General features: G+C 33.5%; 1 protein-coding gene across 1 annotated transcript; it reads left to right on the top strand.

Moving 5' to 3' along the window:
• The first annotated feature begins 368 nt into the window (after positions 1-368).
• Positions 369-15,247, top strand: LOC111702631 (centrosomal protein of 104 kDa). Its single transcript, XM_023474383.1, has 9 exons — positions 369-486; positions 3,700-3,789; positions 3,942-4,043; positions 9,723-9,791; positions 10,679-10,768; positions 11,563-11,640; positions 12,020-12,088; positions 13,227-13,302; positions 15,228-15,247. Exons 1-9 carry the CDS (start codon positions 397-399, stop codon positions 15,245-15,247), a joined length of 684 nt encoding a protein of 227 aa, XP_023330151.1. The 5' UTR covers positions 369-396.
• Positions 15,248-15,517: the final 270 nt, after the last annotated feature.

Here is a 15,517-nt window from a genome sequence, read left to right as displayed (position 1 = left end):
TTCATTATCCTACTCATATTCAAACATATTCATTATTCACATTATTCATAATTTTTCTCATATTCATTATCCTACTCATATTTAAAAATATTCATTATCCTCCTCATATTCAAACATATTCATTATCCTACTCATATTCAAACATATTCATTATCCTCCTCATATTCATATTCAAACATATTCATTATCCTACTCATATTCAAACATATTCATTATCCTCCTCATATTCAAACATATTCATTATCCTCCTCATATTTAAACATATTCATTATCCTATTCACATTCAAACATATTCATTATCCTACTCATATTCAAACATATTTATTATCCACATTATTCATCATTTTTCTCATATTCATATGAATTACATTTAATACTATTTCCAGAGTATTTAATATGCCTGTAAGGTTGGACTTCAGAGTAGTGGAGTCTACTAGTCAGGATGACGGGTTTAGTCATTCTAACATTCTAGAAATTGGACCACAGGTAGGGACTACTGCAGGATTGGACTACAGGTAGGGACTACTGCAGGTAGGGACTATTGCAGGATTGGACTACAGGTAGGGACTATTGCAGGATTGGACTACAGGTAGGGACTACTGGAGGATTGGACTACAGGTAGGGACTATTGCAGGATTGGACTACAGGTAGGGACTAGTGCAGGATTGGACTACAGGTAGGGACTAGTGCAGGATTGGACTCCAAGTAGGGACTAGTGCAGGATTGGACTACAGGTAGGGACTAGTGCAGGATTGGACTCCAAGTAGGGACTATTGCAGGATTGGACTCAGGTAGGGACTAGTGCAGGATTGGACTACAGGTTACTATTGCAGGATTGGACTACAGGTAGGGACTAGTGCAGGATTGAACTACAGGTAGGGACTAGTGCAGGATTGGACTCCAAGTAGGGACTATTGCAGGATTGGACTCAGGTAGGGACTAGTGCAGGATTGGACTACAGGTAGGGACTATTGCAGGATTGGACTACAGGTTGGGACTATTGCAGGATTGGACTACAGGTAGGGACTACTGGAGGATTGGACTACAGGTAGGGACTATTGCAAGATTGGACTACAGGTAGGGACTATTGCAGGATTGGACTACAGGTAGGGACTTTTGCAGGATTGGACTACAGGTAGGGACTAGTGCAGGATTGGACTCCAAGTAGGGACTATTGCAGGATTGGACTACAGGTAGGGACTAGTGCAGGATTGGACTACAGGTAGAGACTATTGCAGATTGGACTACAGGTAGGGACTATTGCAGGATTGGACTACAGGTAGGGACTAGCGCAGGATTGGACTACAGGTAGGGACAAGTGCAGGATTGGACTCCAGGTAGGGACTAGTGCATGAAGGGAATAGATTAGAATTGGACTACTTGTAGGGACTACTTCAGGATTTGACTTTAGGTAGGGACAAGTGCAGAATTGGACTTTAGGTAGAGGCTAGGATTTGACTCTAGGTATGGCCTATGATTGGACTTTAGGTAGGGTATAGAAATAGACCTTAGGTAGGGACTAGGATTGGACTATAGATAGGAACTAGGATTTGACTTTAGGTAGGGAATAGGATTGGACTTCAGGTAGGGACTAGGGCTTTTATTATCAAGTGATTTTTTCATATATATTCCTTGACATGTCTTTTGTATATTCCTTGACAAGTTTTATGTGTATTCCTTGACAAGTTTCATGTATATTCCTTGACAATTTTCATGTATATTCCTTGACAAGTTTCATGTATATTCCTTGACAAGTTTTATGGATATTTTCTAACAAGTTTAAATTTATTCCTTGACAATTTACAAGTGACAAAAATTACCAAATTTACGATATCTACATTTTCTTCTTATCAAAACTTGATATTTTAAAGTTTTATAAAAAAACGGAGAAAAACATTTGGTTTCATCTAGAGAAAGAGGTTTTGAAAGTTAAAACTTTTTATCTTATATATTTTAAAGCTGAGATCCGAACTTTAGAGTGGGTATTGTTAATCTTGAATGCGTGATTTTGATATCCTGTGAGGGCATTTTTAAATCTGGGATTAATACTTGATCCCTTAATACAAGTTATCCCTGAAGAGTATCACAATCACGGGATGTCGGAGAGTAATTAAATTAATCCGTAAATCTACTTAAGATGTAGATCAATGCTTAATCACGAAATTTACAACACAATAGTTCTGAGTTCAGAGCTGGGAACTTTAGAATAGTGGATATCGAGAACAATACTGGATCCTCTATTTTTCATAATCTCGAGACTAATCTAACCTAATCTTGTACTTAATTATCCTGTGCTAAAAACTTTAAAATGGGATATCCTTAAACCCGATCTGTTAATAAATCTGGAGATTAATAACAAGAGGTGAACAAGCAATATTTAATCTGGGATTAAGAAAAAGAGGATTTATGTCGATCCGCCATTCTAAAGTTTTCAGCTCTGAAAAATGTATAAAATTCAACCAATCAGAGTCACGCTTCGTTTAATCCCGATCGGTTAATTGATCTGGAGATTAATAATATGAGTAGAACAAGCATTATTTAATCTCGAGATTAAGAAAAAGAGTGGATCAAGCATTAATTCTGATGTCCACCATTCAAAAGTTCCCAGCTTTGATCACTCAATCTGAATATCGAATGTGGAAACTTTTAATTATCTTTTTAATCCGCTTTTGTTGTATATCACATTTCTTTCTTTGTGCAATAAAGATTAGTTTGAATACAAATACAGATACAGGGTGTCCCACGAAACATGACAATAACAAGACGACTTGGAAGTCGTCTTTGGTATTTGAATTTATTTGTGACATTTAGTCTTGTATCTACTTTAACATGTATGATTCTTGAAACAATTATCACATAATTCTCATAGCCCTGGCATTTCCAAAAAGTGGTCTGCGTTTTTTGTGCTTTCTATATTACCGGAGATATAAAGAGTTTGGTTCAGATTTCAATTTTGTTAAATAAAAGCAAAATTGTCGAAATCTGAACGAAATTCTTCATATCTCGGGCAATATTGAAAGCACAAAAAAGGCAGACCACATTTTGGAAATGGCAGGACAAAGGAAATTTTGTGATTATTATCTCTAGAAATTTACTTCTAAAATTAGGTTGACAAAGAAACGCAGCAAATTATATCAAAAATCAAGACGACATTCAAGTCGTCCTGCATACTGTCATGTTTCGTGGGACACCCTGTACGATGCTACATCGATTGGACTAATATTCGATTGAACTAAAGTCAGCTGTACACAAGCCGGCTTTCTGAGCATTTAAACAAATATATAAATTTAATCATATTAAAATAAACTTATGCAAAAGCATATTTTATCACATTTGAGGACTTATAAGTCCTTTTGAACGATCGATCATTAGTCCAATTGATATAACACCACAAATGCGGGAAAATTAAAAACCGGTTTTTCAAGAGTTAAGGAGCGCATCTCTAATCCCTAGAAATTAATCTAAAGACTAGATAAGTCTGGAGATTCGCAAAAATAAAGGATCAAGCATTGATCTCAATATCCACCATTCTAAAGTTTTCAGGTCTTCGCTGGGAACTTTTGAAATGTGGATATCGGACATATAATGCTTATTTTTTGCTTTTATCCTTAAATATAAGCTGTTAGTTTGGCAATGTTTCTTTTATGAGGATTTTTTTTAATAAGTTGTATTTAAATTTTGTAGAATATTATTTTGTAGAGTAAAGGCTGGCTGTCAAGCAAGTACTCCATCTATCCTCAATCTTTGGTACTTCTCCTAAGTACTCCAGCACAGATCGAACAAATACAGGTAAATGCAGCACCAAGTTTTAATTGTTGCTCTTGTGGAATGGGGGGATGCGCATTAGGGAAAAATGTGTTGCGAATTGTTTGAGCCATCTAAGCTACAAAAAAATCCAAACAAACAGGAAAAATTCTTTGTTACATGTTGATTAAATTCAGATGCTTGGAAATGCGTGGGCTGTCTCTACTCAGATTGATATACAAGTTGGAGAGGTGGCAAGAGGAAGCTCTAGAGATAGGAAAAATGCGCATTTTATGGAGGTATTAGCTTCACGCTGGTATAACAAATACATACATAGTGGAAGTATACAAAATGTGTTCTATGAAATGTCCTATCAAACAAATGTCCTATCTATGAAATGTCCTATCAATGAAATGTCCTTGAAGTAAACGCCTACTCCATAACATTTTACTCGTGACGAATCTATCCAGGTCTATTCGTTAACAAGATCAACCAGTTCTAAATATCCGAGTCTAAAGGACACACAGTCCAAATCTCTATCAGACTTAACTCCCCAGTTCTAAAGGACACACAGTCCAAATCTCAATCAGACTTAACTCCCAAGTTCTAAAGGACACACAGTCCAAATCTCAATCAGGCTTAACTCCCAAGTTCTAAAGGACACATAGTCCAAGTCTCGACCAGACTTAACTCCCCAGTTCTAAAGGACACACAGTCCAAATCTCAATCAGACTTAACTCCCCAGTTCTAAAGGACACACAGTCCAAATCTCAACCAGGCTTAACTCCCCAGTTCTAAAGGACACACAGTCCGAATCTAAATCAGATTTAACTCCCCAGTTCTAAAGGACACACAGTCCAAATCTCAATCAGACTTAACTCCCCGGTTCTAAAGGCCCACAGTCCAAATCTCAATCAGACTTAACTCACCAGTTCTAAAGGACACACAGTCCAAATCTCAATCAGACTTAACTCCCCAGTTCTAAAGGACACACGGTCCAAATCCCAATCAGACTTAAATCCACAGTTCTAAAGGACACACGGTCCAAATCTCAATCAGACTTAAATCCACAGTTCTAAAGGACACACGGTCCAAATCTCAATCAGACTTAAATCCACAGTTCTAAAGGACACACAGTCCAAATCTCAACCAGACTTAAATCCACAGTTCTAAAGGACGGACAGTCCAAATCTCAACCAGGCTTAACTCCCCAGTTCTAAAGGACACACAGTCCGAATCTAAATCAGATTTAACTCCCCAGTTCTAAAGGACACACAGTCCAAATCTCAATCAGACTTAACTCCCCGGTTCTAAAGGCCCACAGTCCAAATCTCAATCAGACTTAACTCTCTTAACTCCCCAGTTCTAAAGGACACACAGTCCAAATCTCAATCAGACTTAACTCCCCAGTTCTAAAGGACACACAGTCCAAATCTCAATCAAACTTAACTCCCCAGTTCTAAAGGACACACAGTCCAAATCTCAATCAGACTTAACTCACCAGTTCTAAAGGACACACAGTCCAAATCTCAACCAGGCTTAACTCCCCAGTTCTAAAGGACACATGCAGTCCAAATCTCAACCAGGCTCTAACTCCCCAATTCACAAGGACACACAGTCCAACTGAAATTGCTACACAGGCAATTTCTCCCCTTGTAATGTTTTAACGAGTACCAAAAACTTGGTTTCAAGCTTACTTAGGCTTCTGATAACTTAATCAATATCAGTCTCAGTCAACCGATCTACATACATTTTGTAGTCCATAAGATAAGAAAAGATAAGATATAGTTTATTGCTAAAAATACACATACAAGTTATAATGTTAAAAGCAAAAAATCTGCAACTATTTTTATTTTGTTTTCTATATGTATGTATTACAGCTATTTGGTGGAGATAAGCTATTTGCTTTTTTGGGTATTATCCCCACCTAATTAATATTAAAACGTCTACAATATGATGAATATTACTAGGTTTTGAAAGTTTACGATAAGTCATGGATACATTTAGAGAGACCGAGGTGCAGCATAATAAAATAATTGATTTTTTCAGTTTAGCACGTTTAACAGAAATAGATTAAGCATGTAAACAATCTACTAAGTTCTATATTCATTTTTTGTAAGAATAACAAGAGGGTTTATTGTACTTTGAGATGAAGGCGTCAGATAACTTTCAAATAAACTTTTTTAAAGATACCTAACGAGGCACTTCTTTTAAATCAAATGGCAGTTTATTCCATATCTTAAGAAGTGCATATGAGGGAAGATATTCTAATGAGCCTGTATTCAGAATGTCAATTTGATAGTTAAGAGATCTTTCAAAATTTTCGAGTTTTTTAAAAGTATTGTTAAATGAGGTGGATAGAAATTTTTTCGTGTATTTATACATAAATGTTGCTTGACTAAATTCAGTCAAATAATTTAACTTAAGGATTTTATACTTAAAGGGACTGTAAAGGAAAAATGAAAGGGGGTATGGGCTGAAAGCTAATAACTTTAGCTCTTGATTGCGACCAATGAAAGTTTTATCTGATGTTCCTGTCTCGAGAAATTGATATAAAACTGTGTTAAAATTATACGAAAGTTCATATATGTAAAATTTAGAAAATCTTAAACTTAAATCACGTGACCAGAACTATCACCAATGGCAGAGCAGTATACTGGTCACGTGTCTCCGCCTGTATCACGTGACCACTTTACTGCATTGCCATTGGTGGAATTTCTAGTCAAGCAATACGGACGTATAAATAATATTATGAATTAAATCTATGAAAAATGGAAATAACAAATATAAAATTAGAATTGGAGTAAACCTAAGTTACAATTAGCTTTCTCTGGGATATAATCGTTTTCAGATTGGTTGCATATTTACTGAATTTGATCGTTTTAAACCCACTACTTTTATACAAAATTGTAAATATATTAATTTTCGTATAAATTTGACAAAGTTGTAAATCAGTTTCTCGAGATAGGAACATCAGATATAGCTTTCATGGGTCGCGATCGGGAGCTAAAGTGATTAGCTTTCAGCCTATATCCCCTTTCATTTTTCCTTTACAGTCCCTTTAAAGAAAAGAGGATCGGTATGTGAAACTGTTTTTGCAGTATCAATAATTCTAACTCAACGTTTTGGAGCAAGCTAATTTTTTCAGGATTTTTATTTCTCCCCCAGGCTGAAATTCCATTTTCTTCAAATGAGCGAAATAATGAATTAAAATAGTATGTTTAATTTTCCTTGGAGGTAGATTTCTTACATCTGACACTGTGCTAGATGCTTTGTTTTTTTCACAGCTTTATCATGGTGATTCCAGGTTAGGTTTTTCATGTAATCCCACAAACTTAAAGGATTCATTTTTACAGCCAGCACCTTTTCTATTTATTTCCTTATTTTTGATGAAAAGTTTAAGTGAGTTACCTACCAGAACTTTTGTTTTCTTTCTGAAAAGTATATACTTTGTTTTAGAGGCATTTAATTTCAGTTTATTTGTTTTGAACCAATCTGCATTTTTTTAAAGCTCTAAATTTGCAAAATAATATATAATTTTTAGTTTTTCCGAAGAATATTGTAATGTTGTGTCATCAGCAAAAAGTATGGTAAATAGTTTTGATGCGTTTGCAAGGTCATTTATGAGAATTAAGAATAAAATTGGGCCTAATATTGACCCCTGAGGAACTCCACAAAGTATATCTTCAAGAGAGGAATTTACACCCTTGATTGAAGTAAGCTACTTTCTTCTCTTTAAATAACAGCGTAATTACAAGTTATGAGCTGTTACTATATATAAACGCATTACATCACATTTATGGCCATTACGAAGTTATATCTATCTACGAACATGGAATGGGTTAATCGCATTACAGAATTATGCCAGTTTTAAACGACATATTAAATAAATGGCAGATAGGACCCATGACACTTGACACTCGACTTTATTTGGTTTCTAGAAATGTTATGTAGACCAGAGATGTTTTAATTTTTTAATTTTCTAAGGGCATCATTTATGATATCAGGGGTCATATTTGCAAAAACAAAGTTTTCATCAGTTTTTTGAGAGAAAATCAGAGATATCTTTTGTTAAATTCGGGATATTCTTTGCTAGTTGAGGACCTTTATTAGAGAAAAACGTATTGAAACCTTCAGATATTTCAGATGCCCCTAAAAGAACTATACTATTGTTTATCTCTTATTCTAATGTGTAAATGATGGTAATTTTCTAAAATAAATTCTAACTTCTGAGGTTTATTCCATATTTCTTGTAGTGCAATGACTGATGGCCAAAATTGGTCAAAGGTTGTGGCTGAAAAAGTTTTAAATTCTTCAAATTTACCTCTGGCAGACTTTGAATGTTTAAAGATAAAATACTGAATTTATCTGTTTCCAGACTTTTAAGTTTATTGTTTATTGTTGTTATTCAAAGTATTGACAATCATGAATATTGTTTTGACAAATAGAATCTTGAAAGTAGATTTTAGGTCGAAAATACGATTTTTTTGTACCATGCTTAATAGACAGATTATCCTGGATCATGATTTATTGTTGTATTCTGTATTTAGACATTGTGGCGCGCACCTTTCCTTCCTCCTTCCATAATTTACCCCTTCCCATAACCCCCCTCCCCCCTCCCCCCCTCCTTTCCATAGAAATAGTTTGGTTATTTACAGCGTAATTATAAGTATGAGCGGTTACTATCTATAACGCATTAAATCACATTGATGGGTATGATGAAGTTAATCGCATTACAGAATTGGCGTATATATTATGTGAACAAATGACGACGTATATATTACATTAGGCCTCAAGTTTTGCTGCATCCTGTCTGTTTAGGCAAATGTCCTATCTATGAAAATTCCTTTCAAACAAATGTCCTGTTTATGAAATGTTCTATCAATTAAATGTTCTATCAGTTAAATGTCCTATCAATCATTTGTCCTGTCAATCAAATGTCTTATTTATGAGATGTCCTATCAATCACAGTCATATCTATGAAATGTCCTTTCTGTAAAATGTCCTCTCTATAATATGTCCTATCTGTAACAAGTCCTGTCCATATGTCCTGTCTATGAAATGTCCTGTCTTTGAAATGCCCTGTCTATGAAATGTCATCTCTATTAAATGTCCTGTCTATGAAATGCCCTGCAGATGAAATTTCCACTCTATGAAACGTCTTGGCTATGAACCATGTCCTGTATATGAAATTAAAATGACCAATCTTTAAAAAGTCTTTCTTGAAATGTCTTAAATGAAATGTTCTCTCTATGACATTTCCTATCTATGGACTGTCCTATCTTTGAAATGTCCCAAATATAGTCAGCGGATTTCTTAGATTATTTATTATGAAATGGTTGGTGTATTGGGTTCCCATATTTTAGAGTAAAAATATTGAAAAAAGAATAAATTTTAGGTTTAAAGTTTTGTCAGCAAAAATATTAAAAAGAATAAAGTTTGAGATCAAACAACTTGAAACATTCAACAAAAAATCTATCTCATGTAAAAAAGAAAATACAATTCTTTATTCAAAATTAATTAAATCTACTTATCGTTTCAAATGAAAGGGGAGGGGGTCGAGAACCCTACTTTTTTTCTGATGGGTTGAAATTAAGATTCTGCCAAAAATTCATTTCTGAATGGAAGCTTAATAATATATATTTCAGATGGGAAGTTTAAAAATATATATATTTCAGATGGGAAGTTTAAAAATATACATATTTTAGATGAGAAGTCTAAAAATATAAATATTTCAAATGAGAAGTCGAAAAATATAAATATTTCAGATGAGAAGTTTAAGAATATAAATATTTCAGATGAGAAGTTTAAGAATATAAATATTTCAGATGAGAAGTTTAAGAATATAAATATTTCAAATGAGAAGTTTAAAAATATAAATATTTCAGATGGGAAGTTTAAAAATATATATATTTCTGATGGGAAGTTTAAGAATATACATATTTCAGATGAGAAGTCTAAAAATATAAATATTTAAGTTGGGAAGTGTGTTTCCAGAGTCCAATGAACAATTTGATTATAATGCTCGTCAACTTATCACCGTAGAGGTATAGTACTCAGTGAACAATTTTACTTTATTAAAGGGACTGTCTACGTATTTTCAAGTGAAACTTTATCTTAAGAGAGTTGCAGGCCGGATCATATAATAGCTTGTATCCTTTAAATCTGCCTTTGTATTAGCAAAATGATCAAATATTTTTTCCTATAAAAAAATAAATGATTTTGAATTGCGGTGAATAACATTTAATGGCATTGTAAATTGCCCCTTCTTAATTAAAAGCATGTTAACCGCTTCTTTTTATAGGATTGTTAAAATATTTTGCATTCAACATTATAATCCCAAATTTATTTGGAATGAAGCTAAATTGCCAAGCTCAGCGTGAACAGTAAACCAATTGTCGTTTTTTCATCATTAAATTAGGATTAATTCCGTGACTTGTAACTGATATGATCACAACATTTTTTTATCATTTATCATTTTTTAATTAAAAATATAGTGAAGAGAAAACAATCATTTCATTTTTTCTTGTTTCTACAGAATGTTTTCTGGTTTCTACTGTATACATCACATAGTTTTCTGGTTTTTACTGTATAAATCACATAGTTTACTGGTTACTACTGTACAAGCAACAAAGTTTTCTGGTTTCTACTGTACAGATCACATTGTCTTCTTGCTTTTCCTGTACAAATAACATTGTTTTCTTGTTTCTACTGTTTAAATCACCTTGTTTTCTTGCTTCTACTGTATAAATCACATTGTTTTTTTGTTTCTACTGTATAAATCACATTGTTTTTTTGTTTCTACTGTATAAATCACATTGTTTTCTTGTTTCTACTGTATAAATCACATTGTTTTCTTGCTTCACTGTACCAATAACGTTGTTTTCTTGATTCTACTGTTCATTGTTTTCTTGACAGTAAACTATTATTTAAGATTGCTGATGACGGCAGACCCTGTCCTGTTTCCTTCATTAAACTTGTATTTCATAAAAACTATCAGAACAAGAAGAACCAGTATAACCAGGTAAACTTTCATATTTTTAATAAAAAACAGTTTTTTATTAATTAGATTCTTCACATGTCTATTACAATTAATTTTTACAGGAATTTAACAGGGGGGGGGGGGGTAACCAACCCCCAAAGGCAAACATTGGACGTTAGACACTTCTTTTCCAGTGAGTGGGGGTGTATGTGTGTGTGAGACACCCCAGACGAACCAGAGCTGAAAACTTTAGAATGAGATATCCTTAATCCCGATTACTTAATCTGAGTATCCAATGGACACACTTTTGATTTTCTTCTTAAACCGTTCTTTCTTTGATATAGTAGAGAAAAATCAAAAACCGGTTTTTCTAAATTAGAGGGTTCCTCCCATTTCTTTATATAATCTTAAATGGCGCGCAAAATTTCAAATGTATCCGCTTCATATACGCGACTCTGATTGGTTGAATTTTATACACTTTTCAGGATACAAATAAAGATTAGGTTAGTCTCGATGTTAGGAAAAAGAGAGGATCACGCATAAATTTCGATTTCCACCATTTTAAAGTTTTCAGCTCTGAGTGAGAAGCATTCGGTTTCTGCTATTTGAAATAAAACGTGTTTTGGTCAAGGTTTTGCTCGTGTTTTAATATTTCAATCAAAATGCATCTGCCAACAAAAAAGTATTTAAGAAAAAAGGCTTAAAAAGTTATGTTTAATGGGTAAATTGTGATCGAAAGTCACAGCTTTCTGGAATATTGACAGAACCTTAAACTACGTGGAGAGAGAGCTAGGGGGGTGTATTATATTGCGATTTCTATTTTTTTTAATGTTTAGGTCGGTTTAACTGCGATCAGTATAATTGGAACCCCGGCAGGATCGGATAATACTGAAGGAGAGTTTAACCTGGATCAGGTACAGTTTACCTAACCATATATATTTATAATTTCAAATTTTTCCTTTTATAGGACTCTTTTCTAATTTATTTCTTTTATTAGACTATCTATGTTAACAGTCTATGAATCATTGTATAAATAGAGATGATAAAGTTTTTATTTTAATTTTTTAGACTTTTTAAAAACGCCCGATTTTAAAAAAATCTTAGTATTTAACTTTACTTTTGGTAAATATTCAAATCTTGATATTTGTTAAAAGTCAGGGGGTAAACACGATTCTGTGTGCAAGGGAGTGTGGGGGTTAACTGTTTTAAGAGTCCTTCGTTAAGGGATAAAACAGCCCCCCTGCACGCTATATTAAAACATTTGTTCTATTCCCTTTATTTCCTTATCTCTAGGTGCTCTCTCCCTATGATGAACTGAGTTTTCTGGTATATACGGATACAGAGATAACACAACTAATTCTGGTAAATTTTCTTATTTTCTGGTATACTCGGATATAGAGATAACACAACTAATTCTGGTAAATTTTATTATTTTCTGGTATACACGGACACAGAGATAACACAACTAATTCTGGTAAATTTTCTTATTTTCTGGTATACACGGATATAGAGATAACACAACTAATTCTGGTAAATCTTCTTATTTTCTGGTATACACGGACACAGAGATAACACAACTCATTCTGGTAAATTTTCTTATTTTCTGGTATACACGGATATAGAGTTAACACAACTAATTCTGGTAAATTTTCTTATTTTCTGGTATACACGGACATAGAGATAACACAACTAACTCTGGTAAATTTTCTTATTTTCTGGTATACACGGATATAGAGATAACACAACTAATTCTGGTAAATTTTCTTATACAGAGTTATGTTAAGCGCTTCTGACTTAATTAAAACCTATATTTAAAGCTACAGCTTAGATATTTAACTTGTCGATTTTTCCAAGTTCAATTTTAAACCCGAAAATACCTGCATCAAATTTCGCGATATTTCAATGCATGAAAATTATTTAATCTGACGATTTAAGTTTATAAATCTATTACAAAATATATTTGTTATTTTTCGCGCTGCAGTTTTGTGAAGAAATTGAAGTTACTAAACAGCTGATGTTGTATAATCTCTGTCGATCCGTAATCTCCGTAATTCCCGTAAAATAATTGGTTTGTATTTTTCCGGGATATTTTAATTTTCCTTTAGGGTTAAATTTAGAAAGGTTAATATTTAAGTAGAAACTCATTAATTTTCAGAACTTTTAAGCTATAACTTAAATTTCGCGTATTTTCAGACTCTGGGTGCATTGTTTTCTTTTACAGTCATGATAGGAAAGTTAATCAGTGTCCGAATTTAAGGAATCTAAGCCACGTCTTAAATCCCCCAAAAATCGGTTTTAATTGACCGCCGGCTTAAATCTTGAAATATTTAATACAAATTTAAGTTGAACCAACCATATTTGAGCCGCGTCTTAAATTTATGCTGCGGCTCAAATTCTTTAATTTCGGCCTCTAACTAACTGTAAATTAATTCCGGGTCTTTCTGATTATGACTGTATTTATTTTTCCCTCCAATAGTATACATGCGACATTTGGTTTCAGAAATTGGAGAAGCGAAAACTTGACGCTGCTGGAACAGAAAGATTTGAATATGCGAAAAAGATTAAAGAGGCAATAGGTAATTAAACCAAGGACAAAACATAACGGATTTCAATTGTAGTCTTCCATAAACAGTCAAGAAATGCTTATTTCTAGCTATTTTGCGTTTTCTGTGTGTGTGTGTGGAGGGCGGGAGGGGGGGGGAGGTCAAATATTTCTTTTATTAGTTGGATTTGTACAATATGTATAAAAGATTACGACACATATAATTCCACACACCTTCAAATAAAAGATTAAAGCAAGATTTTAATCTAAAAATAAATTTACTTTAGTTTAGCGTAAAAACATAATCCATTATTTATTAATGTAATACATTAATCTTGACATGATGATTAATCAAGAGCATGGACTATAGACTCCTGGGTTGAACAGTAATTAAGTGTCTTTCTAATTTATTTTCATATTAACTTGGGTTCACAGAATAATATTTAAAAAATCTACAAAATGGCGGTTAAGTAATTTAAAACAAAAGTATATAAATCGATTAAACTGGTTCGAGAACAGGTCAAGGTTATATAAATGTTCTTAACAAAGATTCATTTTTTTATTTAATCAAAATTCAACATTGCTCTTGGAATAATATACAAAGAGACCCATCACAACTGTGTTATAGCAAAACAACTTTTGTATTCAACATATGATATTAAATAGGCCAATGTACATAAAAAACAAAAGTTGTGTAGTGTATTCAGTGCCATTTCACTACATACACATAAGATCGTTGAAATGTCGTCATTCTATTCCAGAGTTTTATGGCTTCCACTGTATTACCCACCTTGTAAGGAAGAAAATGATTGGAAGTTTTTTTTTGTCTATTTATGTCAAATTGTAATGGGTATTATCATATTATTAAAGGGAGTGTTCGCGAAAAATGAAAGGGGGTATAGGCTTTACGGCGATAAATAATCGCTTTTGATCGCTATTAATCTTTCTTCTATCTGTTGCGTCTATAATGAGAAAATTGTTAAAAATGTCTCATACCGAAGAACGTAGATTATTTATCGCCGTAAGCCTATACCCCCTTTCATTTTTCGCGAACACTCCCTTTAAGTGCAAACAACTTTTTGCCGGGATTTAAAAATTTTCTTGTTTGTTTCAAATCAAAATGAAAACATTTCACACAAAAATATTTTCTTCTTCTTTAAGATTCCATGAGATCTTTAGAACTCAAAGAAATAAAGCTTTAGAATATTAGAAGCTTTAAAAATATTTAACTAAATCTATCTATTCATCAGTTGATTTATCTATCTATTGATCTATTTGTTTAGTATCCGAGGAGGTTAAAAGCATTAAATTTTGATAATTTTGAAAATTCACATAATAGTTTCCTATGACCAGAATATTTCATTGATCTTTTATGTGAAAGATGGATCCCATGCCAGGCTGTGACATCCCTCTTGTGTTTACATTACCGCCCAGAGACAGTACACTGCAGTACAAAAGATGCGTACACCTCTGAGATAACTTTCCTTGCATTATAACCTTGTATCTATTTACATTGTCTATTTATTCATCTATCCAAATAGGTTGTCAATCTATTTGGTCTATCTATATGATAAACCTCTTCGCTCATGTACATATATTAGGGGTGTATGTATATAAATGAATGCACGTATATGTAGCCATAGCTGGCCAAACGGCTGGACCGAATCAATTTTTTTGAGGAAACTCGAGGGTGCCATGGGGGTAACTTCACAAGAATTTCACTTGAAGGGACTATATAGTTCATCTGGTGTACAGTCCCGTTTTTCCTGGTATAATCTGCATTTCTACTGTATGTACAGCTCGCTAGCTGGTTAGTTGTAGGCCCTGTTCTCTAAATGAACCGGACTTAACAGAGTCATAGGCAAAAAATCGAATTTTTTTCTTCAAAAATCATATTTTTTTTTCCGATTCGTTTTTTAATTCCACGGGCAACGCTAATAATATTACTAATTTGTTTAGATGAATTGTGTTTGGCGTAACCCCCTGGATATATATCTGAATCCCTCCAGTGTAATTATTAACCCCCTGGATATATATCTGAATCCCTCCAGTGTAATTATAAACCCGCTGACTATATATCTGAATCCCTCCAGTGGAATGAAAAAACCCTGGAAGGAAATCTGAATCCCTCCAGTGGAATTATTATAACTCCATTGATGGATATCTGAATTCCCCACAGGAAGGATATCTGAATCCCTCCAGTGGATTTATATGCCCACATGAAGGATATTTGAATCCCTCCAATGGAT

The sequence above is a fragment of the Eurytemora carolleeae genome, unplaced genomic scaffold (genome assembly GCF_000591075.1).
Source record: "Eurytemora carolleeae unplaced genomic scaffold, Eaff_2.0 scaffold500, whole genome shotgun sequence".
NCBI classification, from domain to species: Eukaryota; Metazoa; Arthropoda; class Copepoda; order Calanoida; family Temoridae; genus Eurytemora; species Eurytemora carolleeae.
Note: the sequence above shows the minus strand (reverse complement) of the source record. Positions and strands in the feature narration are given on the sequence as shown.